This window comes from Lynx canadensis, chromosome B2 (assembly GCF_007474595.2).
Source record: "Lynx canadensis isolate LIC74 chromosome B2, mLynCan4.pri.v2, whole genome shotgun sequence".
Classification (NCBI taxonomy): domain Eukaryota; kingdom Metazoa; phylum Chordata; class Mammalia; order Carnivora; family Felidae; genus Lynx; species Lynx canadensis.
Window position 1 is genome coordinate 75,369,441 of NC_044307.1, and position 23,183 is coordinate 75,392,623.

Here is a 23,183-nt window from a genome sequence, read left to right on the forward strand (position 1 = left end):
TGGAATAGACTTGACTGTAAGACCTGAAATCATAAAATTCCTAGAAGAAAACATAGGTGGTAAACTCCTTGACAATGGTCTTAGCAATCTATTTCTGGATCTGACTCCAAAGGCAAGGGAAACAAAAGCCAAAATAAACAATTAGGACTATATCAAACTAAAACGCTTCTGTACAGTGAAAAGAGCCATCATAAAAACAAAAAGTGAACCTATTGAATGAGAGAAGATATCTGCAAATCATAAATCTGATAAGAGATTAGTATCCGAAATATACAAAGAATTCAGTCAACAATAAAAAAAAATCAAACAATCTAATTAAAAAATGGGCAGTAGATCTGAACATTTTTCCAAAGAAGACATAAAGATGGCAAAAAGACACATGAAAACATGTTCAAAAGCCACTACTCATTTGGGAAATGCAAATCAAAACCTCAATGAGATATCACTCATACCCGTTAGAATGACTATCATCAAAAAGAGAAGAAATGACAAGTCTTGGAGAGGATGTGGAAAAAAGGGAATTTAAACTGCTGCAGAACTATGCAAAAGAGTATAGATTTCCCAAAAATTTAAGAATACATTCAGCATATGATCCAGCTATTCCACTTTTGCATATTGATCTAAAGAATATGAAAACACTAATATGAAAAGGTATATTCATCCCTATGTTCACTGAGGCATTATTTACAGTAGCTAATGTATGGAATTGGCCTGAAGTGTCCATTGATAGATGAATAGATAGAGGATAAGATACACACACACACACACACACACACACAATGGAATACTACTTAGTCATAAAAAATTAAAATCTTGCCATTTGTGACAAAATAGATGGACCTTGTGGGAATTTGCAAAGTAAAGTAAGTCAAAGTTAGAAAGACAAACACTGATTTCACTGATGTGTGGAATCTAAAAAAGAGAAACAGACAAAAAATACAAAAAAATAAAAACCCTCATAGAGCACAGATTGATGGTTAGCAAGAAGAAAGTTGGAGTGGGCAAATGGTTTTAAAGAGGGTTATCTGTTGGTGACAGACGGTAACCAGACTTTTGGTTGTGATCACTTTGTAGTGTATACAAATGTCATATTAATGCTGTATACCTGAAACTTACATGTTATATACCAATTATACCATAATTTAAAAAAATACTACTATGAAAAGTGTAAACAGAAAAACAAATATAAATATGTAAGGAATTCATACACTTGGTGATTTTAATATATGCTTGACAATATGCAAGGATTATAAGAACCTTAACACAGTATTTCCTAAAATTAAATTACATGAGAAGAAGGAATTCTTTGAAATACGAGACTTCTTCCTGGTATACTTGTACACAAGAAGTGACAAGCGTTGGCAAGGATGTAGAGAAAAGGGAAGCCTCGTGCATTGCTGGTGGGAATGTAAATGGGTGTAATCACTGTGAAAAAGACTATGGAGGTTCCTCAAAAACTTAAAAACAAAAATGTCATATGATCCAGTAGTTCCACTATTGGCTATTTATCCAAGGAAAACAAAAAACACTAATTCTAAAAGATATATGCATCCTTATTTACAATAAATATGCAATTATTTATATATTTACATATTTGTACACAATATGTAAATATGAAGCGTTATACATATAATACTCAAGATATGGAAGCAACCCATGTGTCCATCAATAGATGAATGGATAAAGAATATGTGGTGTATGTACACAATGAAATATTACTCAACCATAAAAAAAAATAATATCTTGCCATTTGTGAGAACATGGATGGACCTAAAGAGTATTAGGCTAAGTGAAATAAGTCAGAGAAAGACAAATACCATTTGATTTCACTTACATGTGAAACCTAAAAAACAAAACACACAAAAAAGACAGAAAGAAACCTATACATACAGCGAACAAATTGGTGGCTGCCAGAGGGAAGAGGCAAGACAGATGGGTAAAATGAGGCAAGGAGAATGAGAGGTACAGGCTTCCAGTTATGGAATGAATAAGTCACAGAGATAAAAGATAAAAGCAATACAGTTGATGGTATTTTAATAGTGTATGGTGACAGATGGTAACTACACTGGCAGTAAGTGTAGCATAATTTATAGAGTTGTTGAATCACTATGTTGTACACTTGAAACTAATGTAACTTTGTGTGTCAACTATACTTCAATTTTTAAAAATTGAACAAACAACCAAAATAACAAAACAACAACAACAAAAAGAGCTCACAAATATAGAGAACAAACTGGTGGTTGCCCGACGAGAGAGGGGTAGGGGATAGGTGAAATAGGTAAAGGAGATTAAGAGTTACAAACTTCCGGTTGTACAATAAATAAATCACAGGGATGAAAAGTACAGCATTTGGGAATATAGTCAATATTATGATAACATATGGTGACAGATGGTAACTACCCTTACCGTGGTAAGAACTGTGTGATGTATAGAATTGTTGCATCACTCTATAGTACACCTGAAAGTGAAATAAGTTAAAAATAGAACTACCTTATAATCCAGTAATCATACTACTGCCTATTTACCCCCAAAATACAAAAACACTAGTTTGAAAGTACATATGCACCCCTATATGTATTGCAGCATTATTTGCAACAAACTATCGAAGCAGCTCAAGTGTCCACCAAGTGACAAATGGATAAAGAAGATGTGGCATATGTATACAAAACAGAATGTTATTCAGTCATAAAAAAGAATTAATTCTTGCCATTTGCAACCATATGGATGGAGCTAGAGATTATTATGCTCAGTAAAATAAATTAGAGAAAGACAAATACCATACAATTTCGTTCATGTGGAATTTAAGAAACAAAACAAATGAGCACAGGGAATAAAAAGAGAGAGAGAGAGAGAGAGAGAGAGAGAGAAACCAAGAAACAGACTCTCAACTATGGAGAACAAACAGGTGGTTACCAGATGGGGAGGTAGGGGGATGGGCGAAATAGGTGATGGGGATGCACAGGGCACACTTATCACATGAGTACTGAGTAATGTATAGAATTGTTGAATCACGATATTGTGCCCCTGAAACTAATAGAACACTGTATGTTAATGATACTGGAATTAAAATTAAAAATTACTTTAAAAAATGAAGCCAATATAACATTGTATGTCACTATATTTCAATAACAATTTTTAATAAACATGAAAAAAACTCCCTCTTGCCAAAAAGATGAATGACTAGATGAGGTCACCAAGGAAGTGAGGATAATAGTAAAGAGAAGAGTTTTAAGCTCCAACCCTGAAGCACGCTAAAGTATAGAGGTTAGGGGGATGAGAATAAACAAGACAAGCAAAGTGTGTAGGGGTCATCACTGAGGTAGAAGGAAGCCAAAGAGAGTGTGCTGGAAACAAAGGGAAGAAAATCATAAAATGAAAATGCTCAGTGAATATATTTGGGCATCAAATTCATTCTTTATTTGGTATTATTTTCTTAACTATACTCTCAGATGTAGAATTACTAGGCCCAATTGATGAAACTGTTGAAAAGGCAAGTACCAGGAAAACAGACCTGGAGATGCTGATTAACAACCAGGCTAATTAACCCAGACTAATTTATCAGTACTTCTGAATTCAGTTTTTCTGTTGTTTATTAATTTACCTAACTGTAATCAAAGAGCTCACCTAATTTTCAACAAAAGTATAACTGAAAGAGTATCACGACTTTAGCAATAGACTTCATAACAGAAATTACCTGTATCTATTAATAAAGTAAACATAATAAAAGTAAAACCTATGCTCAAAAAGAGATAACTACATCTATAACATTCATCTGATTTACATAAATTAAGTCACCTATTATTCTTAGACAGCAATTTGTTTCCTTTGTTACATTTATTACGATTTCATTGTTTCATCTGATTATTTGCTGGTTTACTTGTTTATTATCTGTATTCTCTAGTAAAGAATAAGCTATATGAAAGACAGGGATTATTTTTGTTTTATTCATCCCTGTATCCCCAGCACCAAACACAGTGCCTGACTTTCAACAAATGAAAAATGAATCAAAACAATAAGGAAGAAAAACTAGGTAGTTTGACAAGACACTTTTACCACAGAGATCTAGCTCCTGTTAGGGCACAGGTAGTTGGGGGAATTCAATGGCCTGCTCCAAAAGCCAATTTTTCTTTTCTTTTCTTTTCTTTTTTTACTTATTACAAAAAAATTTAATATCTATTTATTTTTGAGAGAGACAGAGACAGAATGCAAGTGGGTTAGAAGCAGAGAGATGGGGAGACACAGAATCCAAAGCAGGATCCAGGCTCCAAGCTGTCAGCACAGAGCCTGATGTGAGGCGCGAACTCACAAACTGTGAGATCACGACCTGAGCCGAAGTCGTATGCTCAACTGACTGAACCATCCAGGCGCCCCTCTTTCTTTTTCTTTTTAATTTTTTTATATTTATTTATTTTTGAGAGAGAAAGAGACAGGGGAGGGGTCGAGAAAGAAGGAGACACAGAATCTGAAGCAGGCTCCAGGCTCCAAGCTGCCAGAACAGCTTGATGTGGGGGCTCAAACTCACAAAAAGTGAGATCATGACCTGAGCCAAAATCAGACATTTAATCGACTGAGCCACCCAGGTGCCCCTAGTAGCCAATTTTTCTAAACCAAAAATATTTTGCAGGAGCCAGCATTTGTCTGTCATATGACTTGATAACAGAATATCAGAAATAGTCTATTGAACAGATTCTAAGATATGCCTTAATTACAGCTACCTTGAAACTTTTTTTCTGCTTAATTTTTATCTTTATCTAAATGTCATTATACTGAATGCTGTGACAGGGTACTGAGTAATGTAAAAGCCAGAGGACCTCTCTAATAGATACAAAAATGCTCTCAGATCCTACAGCTCCTGAGCAGAGAAAGTTAATCACCAGGAATAAGGCATTAATCATCAGAGTGGTCAAACACTCCAAAACTTTAACAAGGTAGATCTGCTAAGTCAGGTTCCTGATTGGATCCTGACACATGAGATGAGATGTCTGGTTTGATGCCTCCCAAAATCTTGAATTTCCAGATTCCCTAAAACATTCTGAAGCCACAAAAATGGTCTGCCCTTTCCTTCTTGGGAATCACATACACAGAAGCTTCCCCCTCCTAAGACAACATGTGCCTTCCTAACCTCCATCCACCTTCACCTCCTCTCCAGACCCTTGGGCCTATAGCCAGGGTTATGTCACAATATAACCCACCTAAGACATACTAGGCCTAACAAAGGAAGAAAGGGAATATTCCACAAAGAAACTGCAAGATCTAGCTACTTTATATTAGTCAGAAGAGTACATATGAGATTAAATTCTGCTCAAAGGGGCTGGAATTTAAGTATTAGATAAGAGTTCAGCGATTAGAAGGCACTATCCTGAGATGCAGGATTTACAACCAGTAAGAATCTCAGGAGATGGTATAAATTCACTACTAGGATGGTTCCTGGAAACAGAGCAGGTAAAGGCTCATATTAAATATTGTTGAAATGCCAGGAATGCTGTGGTAGATGGCAGAAGGGGGATCATGAGTGTCTGAGAGTAATTCTAGAATGCACGTGCTAAGACAGAAAACCCATCAAATTACTATGTTCCACTTGAAGGTCCAGAAAACACACCATATACAAAGCAATAAGGAATATGCCAATGAGAAGATATCCACATTAGTAAGTTTTGTGGTGGTTCTTTTCTAAAGGCCAGAACTGACAGAAGGAAAGGCTGTTAAAAGAATTAGGGTCAATGATAGCAATGGGGATGATAGGACCAGCTAAGGGTCAGAAGCCATGAGAAGCTAGGTGGACATAATTATCATTAGAGTGGCAAAGCTGGGGTTAGTGAGGGGCTGACCCACAGAGAGATAGTTTAAAAATACAGCATCTCTAGAGGCAAAACAGCTGACAAGGCTACTACTCAATATGTACAATCAAAATAAATCATAGATGAATGAACAAATCTGAGGGAAACTGCCCCAGTGAAGTCACAATCTCTCACTCAGTTTCCAAACCTGACCTAATTTTTTAACTCAGAACCATCTAGAAGCCTGGTGGGTGGGGGGTGGATGGTGCCTGGGTGGCTCAGTCGGTTAAGCATCTGACTCGTGATTTGGGATCAGGTCATGTTCTCGTGTCTCGTGAGATGGAGGCCCATGGTGGGCTCCATGCTCACAGTGTGGAGCCTGCTTGGGATTCATTCTCTCTCTCTCTCTCTCTCTCTCTCTCTCTCTCTCTCTCAAAATAAATAAATAAACTTAAAAAAAATCCAGAGGGAAAGGTCTTCCAACACCATGGCAAGAATACAGGGTAATAATTCCCTTAATCCTCCTCCAATGGAACCTATAGCCCTTTATTCAGTAACTGTGCTCTGGGGACAGGGAATACCCAAACATGTCAAGGGCACAGAGTTGACAGTGATATCAGAAGACCTAAAGCATCTATATAATGTCAACCTCCTCATTAGAGTAGAGGCGTTTGGAAGCCAGTAATAAACGGAGCCCTGACCAAAGTCTAGTTCATAATGGGTCCATCCATTACGACTACAGACTGATTTCCTCAGTCCCCAAATGCATAATCAGAACAGACTTAGTAAGTGCCATAACACCCATATAAAGTCCTTGGCCTAGGAGGTAAAGAGCTATAATTGTGAAGAAAGTCAAGAGGAAGAATTTGAAATTGACCCACCCAACCCTGAGAATGTAGTAAGTAAAAAATACAACATAGTATTAGGTGAGGTAGGGGGGGATTGGCAGAAATCAGTGTTCCCTTAAGTATCTAACTGGAATGCAAGGATGATTCCAATGAAGTTATCCAAAGCTGTTGGTGGTTCCACACTGCAGCTCAACTTCTCTTATCCACTCCTATTTCTGTCCCCTCCCTTGCAAAGGGGTTCATTCCAAAGGTACTCCTTAATGAACTCCATCTCGGAACCTGGTTCCTGAGTAAGTCAATTTGCAACAGTCATCTTCCACCTTGAATTTAAGTTACATGTTCTTTTTAAATAATCTTGGGCTTATCTTCAGAACCATTTCCCAATTTAATTGGTGTCTCTTCTAGAAAACTTTTACCAAAGCAGCAACATGCTAGAAATATTTTTGAAAAATCTTTGGGATTCTTCTCTGGGAAGAGCCCATATAGAATTCCTGATATACAGGTGCTCTCTGCATTTAAAATTATTGACTTTTCATCAATCTCTATATCCTTATCAAAGATCTTAGGTAATCCTTCAATTCACTGTTTTTTAAAAAAAGCTTTTCTGACTCTATATTGACACAGAGCATTCAAAATTAGCTCATATCTCATTTTCTCCAGAAAGCTTCTCACTGATTCTAATAGAATTATTTCTATTTTATTTCATCAGCATTTAAGTATTAAGTATATTAAGTATATAAGACATACAAACTATGTTCATAAACTTGTGTAGCAGTTTCTTTGTAAGTATACTGAAGTCGTGTATATAAAGATAGACTCTACTTACTCAAATAGATAATAAAAACAATTATGCTAAGAACAGCATTTTCCTCTTCTTTTATAGTGGCACAATGTTCCCTACATACTCCCTGTTTTTGTTTTTTTTTTTTAATGTTAGTGCATTTTTTGAGAGAGAGATGGAGACAGAGCATGAGTGTGGGAGGGGCAGAGAGACAGAGGGAGACACAGAATCCAAAGCAGGCTCCAGGCTCTGAGCTGTTAGGACAGAGCCCAACGCAAGGCTCAAACCCACAAACTGTAAGATCATGACCTGAGCCGAAGTCAGACACTTAACCAACTGAGTCACCCAGGTGCTCCTCTGGGGTTTTTTAAAAAGAATTTTATTTTTACATAATCTCTACACCCAACGTGGGGCTCAAACTCACAATCCCTGAGATCAAGAGTTGCATGCTTCACCAACTGAGCTAGCTGGGCACCCCTAACATAATCTCCTGATTAGTGTTGCTACCTAAAAAGTTATAGGTAATTTCAAAACATTACATTATATATGAGAAACTACTAGAAATTACTAGAAAAAAATACAACATAGTATTGGGTGAGGTGGGGGGGATTGGCAGAAATCAGTGTTCCCTTAAGTATCTAACTGGAATTAACTGTACCATGCAATCTTGAGCTTAAACTGTACAGTTTTCCAACTATTTCTATGAATAAGTACAGCTTAACCAAGTAAGTTAATAACAACAATAAATAAATCAGGCATGTGTGTTTAAAAAGTAGCCCATGCTAACTGGCAAATATACTCTTCCTTGAAACCTTGGGCAATAGGAGACTCAATATATTCTAAATATTGTGCAAGCTGACGAAAGCACTTTCTGCTGTTGCATACAACTTCTTAAAATTAAACCTTACACTAAAAAAAACCCAGAAGTATGTCTCTAGTTACAGCTCATTCTAATGATGAGTTTATTTCTATGAAAAACCAAGGCAACGTATATGTTTTAAAATAGTACTTGGTTTTTGTGGTAGTAGCAAATGGGATGACTGTCCATTAGTGTGACAAAATTATCGCAGAATACATTACTAAATTATGGTGGAAATTTCTTTGTTGAAAGAAAAAAATGGAAAACTTTATAGTAGTACTTGGCCCACAATCAAGTGCTATTGAAACTAGGTGAAATACAGTAGTGCACTTTAATCATATACTGTAGATTTAATCAGAGACTCATGAACTGTGATTGGATGTCCTGTTTCTTAAACACCATTCTGGACTTGTGGCTTATACTAACTCACACTTGCTCCCCACTTCCTCTGCTTCTTCTACCACAAAAGGGTCAGATACACCCACAAAGATGACTAAAGATCACATTTTATCAGCAGCCAGAAATGAAGTACAGACTGCCAATAATCACAGAAAGTCTTGCTCAGGTAATTTGGTCACTGACTACTGCCTCCTTCACCATAATCATGTATTTCAATAACCACAAGATCTAAAGATTTTTGTAAAAGTATCTTTAGGAATAGCAACAGAGACAACAGTTTTTTTTAATTTTTTTTTAATGTTTGTTTATTTTTGAGAGAGAAAGACAGAGTGTAAGTGGGGGAGGGGCAAAGAGAAATGGAGACACAGAATCCAAAGCAGGCTCCAGGCTCTGAGCTGTCAGCACGAAGCCCAACGCAGGGCTCAAATTCGCCAACCTCGAGATCATGACCTGAGTTGAAGTGGGACACTTAACCCACTGAGCCACCCAGGCTCCCCCAGAGACAATCTTTTTTGAGACAGATACACGACTTTATCATTTAGTCACTAATAACCATGACAGTGTATGTGTGTGTGTGCGTGCGCCCGCATTTCAAACAAATCCCTTCCAATTACTAAACACACTACACCAAACTTGGATACTTGTGTAGTTTATTATGTTAGGTTATCTTTAAATTTTTGAAATTCAATTCAAATAAAGATAAATAAAGATTATACATACTTGGAAGAAACTGCCTCCATGAATTCATCCAAAAAGTTATCATATTCAGGACCTCTCACTCTTCTCTGCCGTAGCCCAATGTACAACGGATCTTTAAGTAAATCCTATTAAAAAAAAAAGTTACCATAGATATAGAAATAATTATATGTATATCATTCATACTTTCTGAGCTTAGAAATGGAAATAAAATCTTTCCATACTGAGGCAGAATTCACCTACAGAGTATTATATTTTATTAGTATTACATATCTACAGTATTCATATGTCAAATAAGAAAAGTAATTACTAGACATTAAAACATTCTGCCTTATTTTGGGGATAATAAAAGGAATTAAAATCTCTCAGTAGTGCTAATTAGAAGACTTCAATTCAGACTTTACAGGCAAAGTTTATCATATAGAAAAATAATACTGAATTTTGAAGTATTACATTAGTTTAGGAAATGGAAAGATACCAATTCTTTTCTTAGATTTATTTTGTTTTTGAAAGTAAAATCTTCAACAAGCATTTTAATTACAGTTTTAATATATTAACTGGCTGATATTAAAAATAAATTTTTAGCCTTAACTAAAGTTTTCTTAAACTTTTTAAATTTTACAAAGCTCAAGTTTACTCTGTTCAAGTTTTGGTATAAGTAATAGTGTTTTTTATGAGATCAATTTTTTCAATGTATAAAATGCATACACAACAAAAGCTCTCAGTAAAGTAGGAACAGTAAGGTAGGAACTTCCTCAAGCTAATAGAGGGCATCTGTGGAAAAACCACAGCTAATAATATATTTAACAGTGAAAGATTAGACGCTATTCCCCTAAGACTGGAAATAAGCAAAGATATCTACTATCACTATTCAACACTATACTGGAGACCCAAGCCATTACAATAAGGCAAGAAAAAGAAAACATAAGAATATAGGCTGGAAAGAAAAAAGTAAACTGTTTTTATTTGTACATACATGATCACGTAATGAAAAATACTTAGAAATCTATACACACAAAATAACCCACTAGAAAAAAAATATGTGAATTTAACACAGTAGATCTAAGATCAACATACACAAATGAACTGTATCTCTATATACTAGCAATGAACAGTTGAAAATGAAATAAAATATATAACTTCATTTACAATAGCATTCCAAAACATAAAATTCACAGGGATATATTTCGGAGAATGTGTGTGAGCCCTATACACTAGAAACTACAAAATACTGCTGAAACAAATTTAAAAAGACAAACTGCTTTTGTGGACTAGAAAGAAAATTGCATTCTATGTCATGTTATAGTAAAACAATGGAAAAACTGTCATCTTCTGTAACCTGAAACACAGACGATGTACCTAAAGAACTTGTGAATCTGGCTAAGGAGATACCCGGGCAGAATGCTGAATGTGTAAATTGGCTTCTCTTAGCTGTATGATAAAGTCAAAACAAAGATGAGGTAAATAAGGAAATGTTTAGCTTGTGAGCAAAATTTAAAGAGAATACAGAGGACACAAGACTTGCTTGTGAAAGATTTCCAAAGTAAAATCAGGCTTGCAGTCAAAGATTCAACTGTGTAGTTAGCACACCTTTTGTGGAAAACTCTGATTTAAATTGGAGCCTAACAGACCATCTTGACTAGATAAAAAGAACTGGTTCTGCAGCATTCTGATATGGCAGCCAATGTCAGGAGAAGGTCTGTTTTGAAAAGAATTATGAGTAAGTCCGTTCTTTAATGAAGTAGACAGTCTCATATAAAAAGTCTTCAAAAAATTTTTTAGGGTACTGTACTATTTGGACGATTTGGAACAGAGACACTCCAAAATGAAAATACTTCTCTGGGCCCCCAACTTTCCACAGGCAGAGAGCAGACAGAGAAAGCTATTCAGCTGCAACATGGCCATTTCTTATGGAAAAGGAGGGATAGCTCAAAGGACAACGCCAAGAGCTCAGACTCAGATCCAAAAGCCTAAAAGAACAATGAACTACAGAACCACTCTTAGGAAACACAACTAGGCCCCCTTCAAAAAATATGCCCTCCCCCTAGGTAGGCAGCCTGGCAACATGTGTCCAGTGGCAATTCAAAATTGCCATGAGCCACTGAGAGTAATATGATTCTTATTCCTCCCATTTTGAATCGAAGTGTTGATTATGGTTATTCTGTTCCTGCCTCACCACTGAATAGCTAAGAGCAGCCACACCAAGGAATAAAACACAAGAAGCTTCATTTGCATCTAGACCTGATTTAGATGACAGGATCCTGAACTTTGGGCCTGTTGTTGTTGTGGGATGAAACTTCTGGGAACCTAGGATGGAGATGTGCATATTTTACATGTAGAATGTAAACAATTTGTGAAGGATGAGAATCTAGATGGAAAAAGGCTGTGATAAGCATCCTGGCCTTCCTACCAATCCCAGTGAATCAATAACATTAATAAAATAGTAATTGTTAGAAGTCACTAAATTTGGATGTGGTTTATTATGGATAAATGATATGTTTTTGCAGGTGTTGTGATATTAAAAGGTTAACCATCTGAATCATCTGAGTTGGGATTTGCTAAAAGTCAACAGAAATTACAGCCCAGTTCATACCTATTATCTTAGTATAGTTATTAACAGCATCCTCTTTCAGTGGGTTTGGCCAATAGATTATGTGGTCATCCTACTTATAATGTACTACACAACAATGAGTTAAGGCTTTCCAACCAGCTGGAAGTTAACATACTTAATCATATAAATGTATTTCAGACGAAATGTAAAATCTAAAACAGTGCTATTGTAAAGCCCAGCTGTTTTGTGAGGCCTGAAAACTTTAAACAATCTACTGGCAGGCTTCTTAAAAGCTGAGGTTGAAGTGCCAATGAGCTACTAATGGCTGCCAGAATTAAAATACCTTCTCCATGTGTGGAATATATTTGGACTTCGAAAATGTGAATTAGAAAAAGAACACAATTGAGAAAAGATGTTACACGTCCCCTCTTCTCTTTTCTCTCATTCTTTCCCATGCTAATTATTAAAGTATATATCATAAAGAAGTCTGACTACAATGAAGGGTCAATTATGAAGATTTATAAACAAGATAAAGCTTTTGAATTAAACCAGGAAGTTATAAAATTCTTCCAGTCATAATGTCCTTGTCAAAAGTTACTATTTTTAAAAAATGTCATGACAATTAAGGCTTGAGTGCATTCATGGAGAGCTTTCTGACCAAAAAAATTAGTATCTACACAAAACAATTTAACAAGATTACCCAATTTTGATAATGGCTCCATAGACCAACTAGCTTGGCATACAAGTGATATTAATTCATTGTATTAAAAACTTCTTATGGCCATAAGTAAACATTTAATACATCTTTGATGGAGAATAAATGAAAGACTTGATATCAAGCAAACACTTAAAAAAGGTTAGACTTTCTTTAGCAAGAGATGTCACATACAATACATGTGGTGTCACTAACGACTTATAAGCATGAAAGAAGGAAAAAGAGTAGGGGAAAAACAGTAAAAGACAAAACATATGGAAATATAAGAGAGTTCCAAAAAGGAGAGAAGGAGGGAATACACTGGTGAAGCTAGTTACTCATTAACAATATCCCATTTCTGGAAACTTGGAAATTTTTATTCAAAGTATTCATTTATTTAATGCTAACAGAAATCATTATCAACTTTCACCTTGTTCTGATCTCTCACATTCCTGCCTTTCCAATATGGAGATGGAGAATTAAAAAATATTTTCTTAAGAATCAAAAAAATAATTTATTTTTCATTCCTAAATAGACGTTAGTGTGTGTTTAGGGTTGCCAGGCATCCTGTATCTGTGGACATATCCTAAATTTAATGATTTTTATCCTGTGAACACCCTAAATATTCTGTATTCAGATTTTTTCCAACAAGTTACAAAAATCTGGTAGTCAGAAAAAAAGTTTCTTAATATTTTAAGGATTCTTTTTTCATTACAAAGGCAATGTTTGCCTATCAGAAAATTTGAGAACACTGAAAAGTAAAATTAGAAACAAAGAATACCAATAATCTCTACTGACTACTAGTATCTTGATGCATATTCTTCTAGGTCCTTTTCTTTATGTCTATGCATGTAGAATATTATCTCTCCAAATGTATGACAATATCATAGACTGTTTTATAACCCCTTTTCACATAGAATATATCATGAGGAGTTTTCAGGTCATTAGATGAACACTTTAAAAACTTGTGGTCTGTATTCAAATTCTGGCCTCCTAGAAAGGATGAACAAATTAACATCTCCACCCAATGACACCTAAGTACAGATCTTTCTTATGATAGACTTACATCCCAATAAACCCATCATAAATTGAAAATATCTTGAAAATGCATTCAATACACCTAACCTATGAAAAGCATAGCTTAGTCTGGCCTCCCTTAAATGTGCTCAGAACACTTATATTAGTCTACACTTGGGCACAATCATCTACAAAAAGCCTATTTTATAATAATGTGCTGGATATCTCCTTTAATTTCTTGAATACTCCACTGAAGAATAGAATGGCTGTCTGGGTACAGAATGTAAGTGTATTGGCTGTTTAACCTCGTGACCGTGTGGCTCACTGGGAGCTGCAGATGGCTGCCTCTGCCCAGCATCACAAGAGAGACAGAAGATCATACCACATACCACTGGCCTGGGAAAAGATCAAAATTCACAATGTGAAGTATGGTTTGTACTGAATGCATATAGCTTTGGCACCAATGTGAAATCCAAAAATCCTAAGCCAAACCATCATAAGTCAGGAACTGTCTGTATATCTATTTTGTTGCAGCTTCAAGTAAAAGTATTATCTTTCCATAAATATGTGTGTGTGTGTGTGTGTGTGTGTATATATATATATATATATATGTATATATATATATAATATACATATAAATATATATTAAATACACAAATATTAAATATATAAAAATACATATATTTGTATATATAAAATGTTGTCAAGTAGCATTCATTTGTATTTTTCTTCTAATACTGTTAAATGTTTTTTTATAAGTTTATTGATCATTTTTATTTCTTCATTTGTAAATTATCTATGCCCATATGTCCCTAGGCAATTTTTACATTTCACATTTGACATTTTCTTATTGACTTCAAAGTGTTCTCTAAATATTCAGAATATTATCAATATTTATCTGTAATGGTATGAACACTCCCCACTTTAGCATTTGTTTTTAAGTTTTATTTATAATATACAGATAATCATTTTCTTTGTTGTTATTTACTCATTTTCAAATTAAAAAATCAGGTTCTGTAAATAGTATATAATTTTAGCTATTTTGCTGGCTCATATCATCAGTACAATTAAGCAAACCAACTGCCAACATTCAGTCAAGAGTCTGAGACATAAAATTTTAAATATTGCATAAAAGCAATATTTAAATGTCAGCATGCATATGAGCTGGCACAAATTTTAAAAAGTGGTAGAAGTAAAAGTGATTAAAATCTGACTGTGATTCAGTAAATCTGAAGCAGGGCCCAGGATTCTGCATTCTTTTTTTTTTTAATGTTTTATTTATATTTTGAGAGAGAGAGACAGAGAGTGAACAGGGGAGGGCAGTGAGAGAGAGGGAGACACAGAATCCGAAGCAGGCTCCAGGCTCCGAGCTGTCAGCACAGAGCCCAACACAGGGCTCAAACCCACGAACCATGAGACCGTGACCTGAGCGGAAGTCAGATGCTCAACCAACTGAGCCACCCAGGCACCCCAGGATTTTGCATTCTTAACATGCACCCTGGTAATTCTGAAGTAGTTGCTTCATGGAACATATATTGAGAACCACCAATTTCAAATTTATATTATTAAGTTAAAATAAAAGTATTCTACTTCCCCAAAGGTTTCTGTCTCAGGTAAATATTTTGTCCTATTTTAGTTTATATAATGGGTATTCCTAAATAGATCACAAACTTCAAGAACTTCCTGATAGTTTTAGTGCATATAAACCAAACTGAAGAGACCTCATTTCATTTCCAAGGCATTGGTTTAGTATCTCAAAAAATAAAGAAATTCTTGATACCATCCATTATCATCTAATTTAGAGAGGATGAGATAAAAAGAGACCACAAAAAGCACGTGACACTACAAACCGAAAGCCTGGAAACTGAGCGATCTTCTTTCCTCTGACTTTACTGTAATGATTAGTGTTCATTCCAGTGCAGGATCACTTGTCTGAAGTGACAAGCAATCCCATAATATGAAAGGAAGAAGACAGAAATGAAGGAGGGTAGAGGGACAAATGACATTCTATCTGGGACCCAATGGTAGGCAGAATAATGAGTTCCCCTATTCTTAGAACAGTAAACATGTTACCTTATGTAGCAAAAAGGACTGGAGATGTGATTAAGGGTGAGTCTTGAAAATTGAAAAATCTTTCCTGGCTGTAGTCAGAGAAAGAGATGTGACAATGGAAGTAAAGCCAGAAAGACACTACATTGCTAGCTTGAAAATGGAAAAAGAGTACCATGAACCAAGGAATGGAGGCAGTCTTTAGAAGCTGGAAAAGACAGGATATGAAACACAGCCCTGTAGACACCTTTAATGATTTTAGCCTTTTGAGATTTGTGTCAGACTTTTGACCTATAGAACTATAATGTAATATATTTGTATTGTTTAAGGCATTAAGTTTGTAATAACTTTTTACGGTAGCAATAGAAAACTAACACATTAAAGCCACATTTTAGCGCCAACACTAGTTTTTGTGCAAGGGCTAAAAGATACATGGTAGCTATATATGACATAAGGTCTGTAAGGTTTTTCTTCAGTTTCTCTACATCATAGCTGGTTCATGCCAAATATGAAGAGCAGTTTCTGGAAGACAAGGGGGAATTTTCTGAATGCAAGAAGGCTTCGACTTTGTGAGTTCAAGTTCCAGTAAGGATTCCAGATCTAGATACACTGTAAACATAAACCAAAGGGCAAACGAAACATAAAACCTGAATCAGAAATCTGAGACTTAGAGCAATGATTTCATAAATAAAGAATAACTATGCAAAAAACAAGTGCCCATGCCCTCTTTAAGAGTGACCAAATGTTATGGGCCAAATTGCGTCCTCACCAAAATCGTATGTTGAAGTCCTAACTCCCAACACCTCAGAATATATTTGGAAATGGAGTCTTTTAAAGAGGTAATTAAGTTAAATGAGGTCATTAGGGTGAGTCATAATCCAATATAACTAGTGTTCTTATAAGAAAATATTAGAACACAGATGCACACAGAGGAAAAACCACGTGAAGACACTGGAGAAAAACCAGAGGAAGAAAAGCCAAGAAGAGAGACCTTAGAAGAAATTAACCCTGTCAACATCTTGATCTTGGATTTCTAGCCTTCAGTACCCTGAGAAAATAGATTTCTACTGGTTAACCACCCAGTTTGTAGTACTGTTTTGGCAGCCCTAGAAAATACACCACATAATACATGAAGCAGTCTTCAAGACCTAATAAAACCTAGATCAGCATGTAGGGGACACAAGGAACATCTACTCACATCTTTAGTCAAACAGCAAACTTTGATAGTGGTCACTTATATAAGAAAAATAGACAAATAATAAACATGATTACTACAAAAAGATTTTGCAATAATGATTTAAAAAGAAACTGAATATGGGATGCTGTTAAAGGACAACTGAAGAAAATTTACTTGAAGTAAATTGTACACAGCAACTGTTTCACAAGGAACATAAAGAAAATGTGATCTATAAAGTAACGGATGAAAAATAAGACAGATATACATATATCTTGACTAAATGAATGCTTTGCTTTATTAACCTAAAGAAAAAGAGTATTTTTTAGCCAAGCACTTTTATGGCTCAGTTTCAGTGTCTTTGTTCTTTTTTTTTTTTTTTTTTTAAGATTCTATTTTTAAGTAATACTCTACATCCAACATGGGGCTTGAACTTATAACTTCAAGATCAAGAGTCACATGCTCTCCCAACTGAACCAGCCAGGCACTCCATTACTGTCTTTGATCTTTAAACCTTCTTTAGGTGAAAGCTGCAGAGATTTAAGAAGTCAGGTGAGTATGATTTATACCAAGTGAAGAATGTCTTATCAATGGACTCCTAATTTCTTTCCTGTTTTCATTACTACTCAATATAGGCATTTATAATAAAAGACGAAACATTTATAATTTATAAAAACGGATCTAGTTCTCAAACTTTCCTACATTATTCTGGATAAGGAAGTAAGTTATTTTATCAATTGTTTGTATATTTTTACCATGAGGTGCCAAACTGGACAGAGATTCACAAAAGACAGAAGATTAAAAGCTTTTACCACAGGGAAAAACAAAAAGTCTTTATCACAGGAATATTTTCACAGCAAACAATTTTCCACATGTGAAAGTGGAACATAAAGCAGCAACATAAAAACTCCATTATATTTTACACTGTCATATCGTAGTGAATTTTGTCTTCTCAGTAAAGCAGCAGTAAAAATAAAAAGAAAAAAGGGTCACAATGAATTAAATAAGAACATTAAGAGTTAGCAACTCATCTCAATCTAAATATTTCACTATTCTCCAATATATATTAATTAAGAGCTATAAACATAAAAATTCAGGTTATATTGCTCATAAGTTAGAATGTTACTAACAGATTTTGAACTTCAATAGCTAACAGAAAAATAAAATCATGTGTTGGAGCATTTCCATCTATTTTAAGCAACAGAAAAGTTAATCTAGAATCTAAATGGCTTCGATTCTTCCTGATATATAAGTGCTTTATTGTTAACAAAATACAGTTGATACGTGTCCCAAAAGTGAATAAAATTATGAAAAAGTTAACTAAAAAACAAAATATATTCTGCTTAATAAATAAAACATACCTCTATTAGTTTTTGGAAAAAAAGAAGACAGATGTATACTTAAAAATAATCATTCTTCTGATGAACCAAATCAAGTATCACTATTTCTTTGCTTAAAATTTTGAATACCATATAACATTAGCAGAATAAACATTGTTGCTATTGCAAATGGAACAATTTTTGTTGATTAGTTATTACAGATACTTAGAAAAGCTGTTGAGTTTTAACATTTACTTTATAAGCATGGGGCGCCTGGGGGGCTCAGTCAGTCAAGCGTCTGACTTTGGCTCAGGTCATGATCTCATGGTCCATGAGTTCAAGCCTCGCATTGGGCTCTGTGCTGCCAGCTTGGAGCCTGTAGCCTGCTTTGGATTCTGTGTCTCCCTCTCCCTCTGCCCCTCCCACACTCATACTCTGTCTCTCTCTGTCTCAAAAATAAACAAACATTAAAAGAAAATATTTATTTTACAAGCAATCACTTTTCTGATGGCTCTAATTTGGTCATGATAATTTTTACTTGATTTTCTTGGTTTTCATCAATAAACATATTACCTATAAATAATGAAAACTGTGTCTTTTCCAGGAAACTATCACCTTTGTTTTTCTTGTCTTATTGCAAAGGCTAGTACTTTCTGAATAATCAAAGAGAACAGTGATAACAAGTGTCTTGATAACTTTAAAGGAATTCCTCTAATATAGCACCATGGATTATGATGTTGCTAATAGTTTGAATAATTTTTGACATTAAAAGTATTCTGCAGGATTCAGTTTGCCAGTATTTTATGAAAGATTTTTGTTCCTGCATCTATATTCATAAAACTAACATTTAATAAGTACTTACAAAATGTTAATCACAATCATAAACACTCTAAGAGTATTAAATTGTGGTAACTCTATAAGCAGGTACTCATTTTATGAAGGAAACTGAAGCACTGAAGAGTTCAGTAACTTTTTCAAGAGTACACACCTAGAAAGTGGTAAAGGTAGGAACATGGGTAAACATGAGCCAAATTATCAGTTTCTTGTTATGTGCTATTTTTCTTTTTTACCAGGTTTGGATATCAAGGTTATGTTCCTTTCAAAATGAAATGTGAAGCTATGAATTTTAATATACTCTGGAACATTTTATAGAGTACAGGAGCTACATTTCCTTAAAAGTTTGAATGATCAAATCCATAATCTTATATGAGTTTAAAACTGAATTCTACTTAATTTAACATTAAAATTTAGACCTATTTTTCCTTTTGTGTGTTTGTCTCTTATATTTTTGTCTATTGTTTACATAAATCTGTGACATGATTCACAAGCATTCAACCATTTTGGATAGAGCCTGACCATTTTACTTAACAGCCTAGGAGCCCCAACTAACTGTCACAAGGTGGAGACTGACCACACCAGAAAAAATTACCATGTGACTTGGGGTGGGCGACTTTGGTCCAAATGTAATCGAACAGGTGCCCGAGTTCACAGGGGCAATCAATCAATCAATCATGTCTAGGTAATAGAGCCCAAATAAAAACTCTGAACAGTGGGGGTTACATATCAATCTCACACATTAATACCACAGGGTAACTTGTCCTGACTCCACAGAAAGGAAAATAGAATCTTCACATTTGGAACCCTGAGACTCTGTCTTATGCATCTCTTCCTTTCACTGATTTTAATCTATATCCTGTCTCTATAATACATTATATTGTGACTATAATAGCTTTCAGTGAGATCTGAGTCCTTTTAGTGAACTATCAAGCCTGAAAGTCAGCTTTGGGCAATCTCCCACACTGACAGCACAGAGCCTGCTTGGGATTCTCTCTCTCCCTCTCTCTTTCTGCCCTTCTCCTGCTTGTGCTCTCTCTCTTTCTCTCTCTCTCAAAATAAATAAATAAAACTTAAAACAAAAATATTTCCTTTATAAAAGGTTAAATGAACATTCACATATATAGGAAGTTAAAAATTATAACTTTCTCTATTCATGAATATAAAAACTGTTCAAGCTAATATATTACTAATGGGTCAATTGCTTTAGAAGGGAAGAAAACAACTATAAAAACTGTACATATTCTACCTTTAATTTCTAGTATGTATCACTATAAATGAATCTAACTATTAGCAACAAAGGATGAACAAAAATGTGTACTGATATACAACTTTAAGATTCTAAAATACTGATCCAGGAATGAGAAACACTAAATTCCAAATCATCTACTACAGGTTTAAACAGACTTTTAAAACTACATTTCACACTGATTAAACTTAGTAAATCCTTTGGGATTAGTTCCTGCATAGTATGGAATCAATAATTTTAAAAAGTAACTATGATCTCCTAAAGTAAAACATATACTCTGTAGAATAGTGGTGTGAATGTTCATCAAAGGATACTAAACACTAAAGAGCTAGTAAAGGATTAATCTTGTTATAGAGAAGGGGAAGAAAAAGGGAAAAGAGAAAGAATAATTTTCTTATAAGACTTAGGGGAAGAGTTTGAGGAGGGAGGGAGAACTAGACAGAAAAGAATGAATTTCATGAAGTTCTTGAAAAAAGCTCAAAACGCAAGAATTGGTGCTATATTTTAAGGTATTCATCTGTCTTATAGACTTAAATTGTTTACCTCATTTTCTGTTCCCACATCCAGAATAACAGGCAGACATTCTTGAGGATTCATCCCTCCACAGGCTGTATACAGTGCCAGCTTGCCCACAGGGATGCCCATTCCATTACAGCCAAGGTCTCCCAAGCCAAGAATACGCTCTCCATCAGTCACCACAATAGCCTAGAAAAGAAAAAAAAAAGTATCTATTAATAGATGTTTGAAAATCCAGGGGCACAGTTCCTGGTCGCTACTTCTGAAGTAGAAGTCTCTACTTATGTAATGAAATATTAAGCTATCAAAAACCATAAATTGAATATACATGTAAGAGATTTTATATGATCTTAAGTGTGGAAGAGTGGAGGGAAGAAATAAAGTTGATATGTATTTTTAAACTATTTTTTAAAAAATACATATATACGATTAATTGGTTAGTGAAGAGAGAAGAGACGATATGCACATAAAGAGTCAAATAACTTTTGTGGTGAGTGGGAAGACACAGGGAATTAGGAGCTCAAAGTGAAACTGAGAGAAGCTTTGAAACCAGTACCATCCACTTTGAGCATGATTTTGGGAGTGCCCTAGTTAAATAATGCATGACTGCTAAGTATCCTCCAAATGCTTTGATGTTTACTTTATGCATCTTGGCACCATTTTCACAGCAATTTTCACACATCCTACTTTCAGAGCAATGTTGAACTATCCTCATTAGCAACCTAACCACTGGATATTGTTCTACCATTTTTGAAATATGCCAAGTCCAGTCTGCTACTTCTTTTACCTGGTAATCTTCCACTAGACTCAATGAATTTTGTGTATTTCTTTCCAATCACCTTGAATATCTAGGAGTCATACATTTTAATCATGAGGAGATTTTATTTCTAATTTATTTGAAATCTGTGTGAAATTAACACATCTAACATCCTTGTTCTGTGACTCATGGCCATTATATGAATTTAAGCAAAACCAATCTCATGAGACACAATTTATTAGATTTTCTATAAACTGCTATACTCATTATTTCCATGGAGCCTTGGGAAAATGTCAGTCATTTGACCTTAAATAAATGGACAAATTAAATTTTCTGTTTCTTATTTGTAAAATGGGAAGAATAAAGATACTTTACAGAAGAGGTGCATAAAAATAGGATCCCACTGTTTTGTTCACTACTGTGCACCAGCACCAAGCACAGCATTTGGCACATAGTATACAATGAATAAACATTAGTTAATTGAATAAATCTATGATTCAATAAAATGATATGCAAAGTACTTAACCATAGTTCCTAGTATATTACAAATCCTCAACAAATTGTAGCTATCAATACTATTATCATCAAGAGTTTTACAGAGTCATAGTATTTTTGAAGGGGAATTTAGAATATATTTAGTCCATCCCTCTTATATTATAGATTAGGAAATTAAGATCAGAGAACTGAAATCATCTGCCTGAGGTATTTACCTGGTTAATACCAAAGAGCCAGAAACCAGGTATGTTAACCTCTAGTACAATGTTTTTCCACTATGCTATAGTGCAGAACATATTTTAAAATATACTTTTGAGGGGCACCTGGGTGGCTCAATCAGTTGAACATCTGACTGATTTCTCTGCTCAGATCATGATCCCAGTTTTGTGAGTTCGAGCCCCACACAGGACTCTATGCTGACAGCACAGTGTCTGCTTGAGACTCTCCCCCTTTCTCTGCCCTTCCCCTACTTGTGCTCTCAAAATAAATAAATAAACTGAAAAAAAATTTTAAATATACTTTTGAGATCTTTTTACATTTCTGTTCACCTATATTATGCAGCTCTTAAAGAACTGCCCTAAAAATAAATACATTTGAGAAGTGGGTGAAAATTATTTTTGCATATCCCATAAAGACATGATCTTTGTCAAATTTTCCATGTCTAATCGCAAAGGGTCAATAGGTTATGCTGTTTTGAAGAAGGCAACTTGATATCACTGGGTTAGCTGGCTCTGATTTAAGATAAGAAAGATAAACAAATACTGCAGAAAATGGTAACTTTGCTTTTTAAATTAAAACCAAATTTCCAAAGTCCAAATACTTCAAACACATATTTGAGATTGTTCTATTTATCATACTATCATAAACAGAGGTACTTTTATCTATCGCTGATAATGTATATTTTTATAAATGTGTCCTTTAAACAGGTAAAGCCAGTTGGCCTGCATATATTTTAAAAATATTTTCAGAATATGGGGCGCCTGGATGGCTCAGTTCTTCAAGCATCCGACTTCGACTCAGGTTATGATCTCACAGTTCATGAGTTCGAGCCCCACATCCGGCTCTGTGCTGACAGCTCGGAGCCTGGAGCCTGCTTCAAATTCTTGTCTCCCTCTCTCTCTGCTCCTCCCCTGCTCACACACTCTCTCCCAAAATAAAGATTAAAAAA

At 34.9% G+C, this 23,183-nt stretch overlaps 1 protein-coding gene across 1 annotated transcript in view; it reads right to left on the minus strand.

Moving 5' to 3' along the window:
* Window positions 1–23,183, minus strand: part of ME1 (malic enzyme 1) — a 194,282-nt gene that overhangs the window by 84,837 nt on the left and 86,262 nt on the right. The window contains exons 5-6 of the mRNA XM_030315911.1: window positions 20,791–20,952; window positions 9,385–9,488 (exon numbers count right to left, since the gene is read on the minus strand). Of these exons, the coding sequence (XP_030171771.1) occupies window positions 9,385–9,488; window positions 20,791–20,952 (266 nt within the window). The remainder of the gene's footprint in view (window positions 1–9,384; window positions 9,489–20,790; window positions 20,953–23,183) is intronic.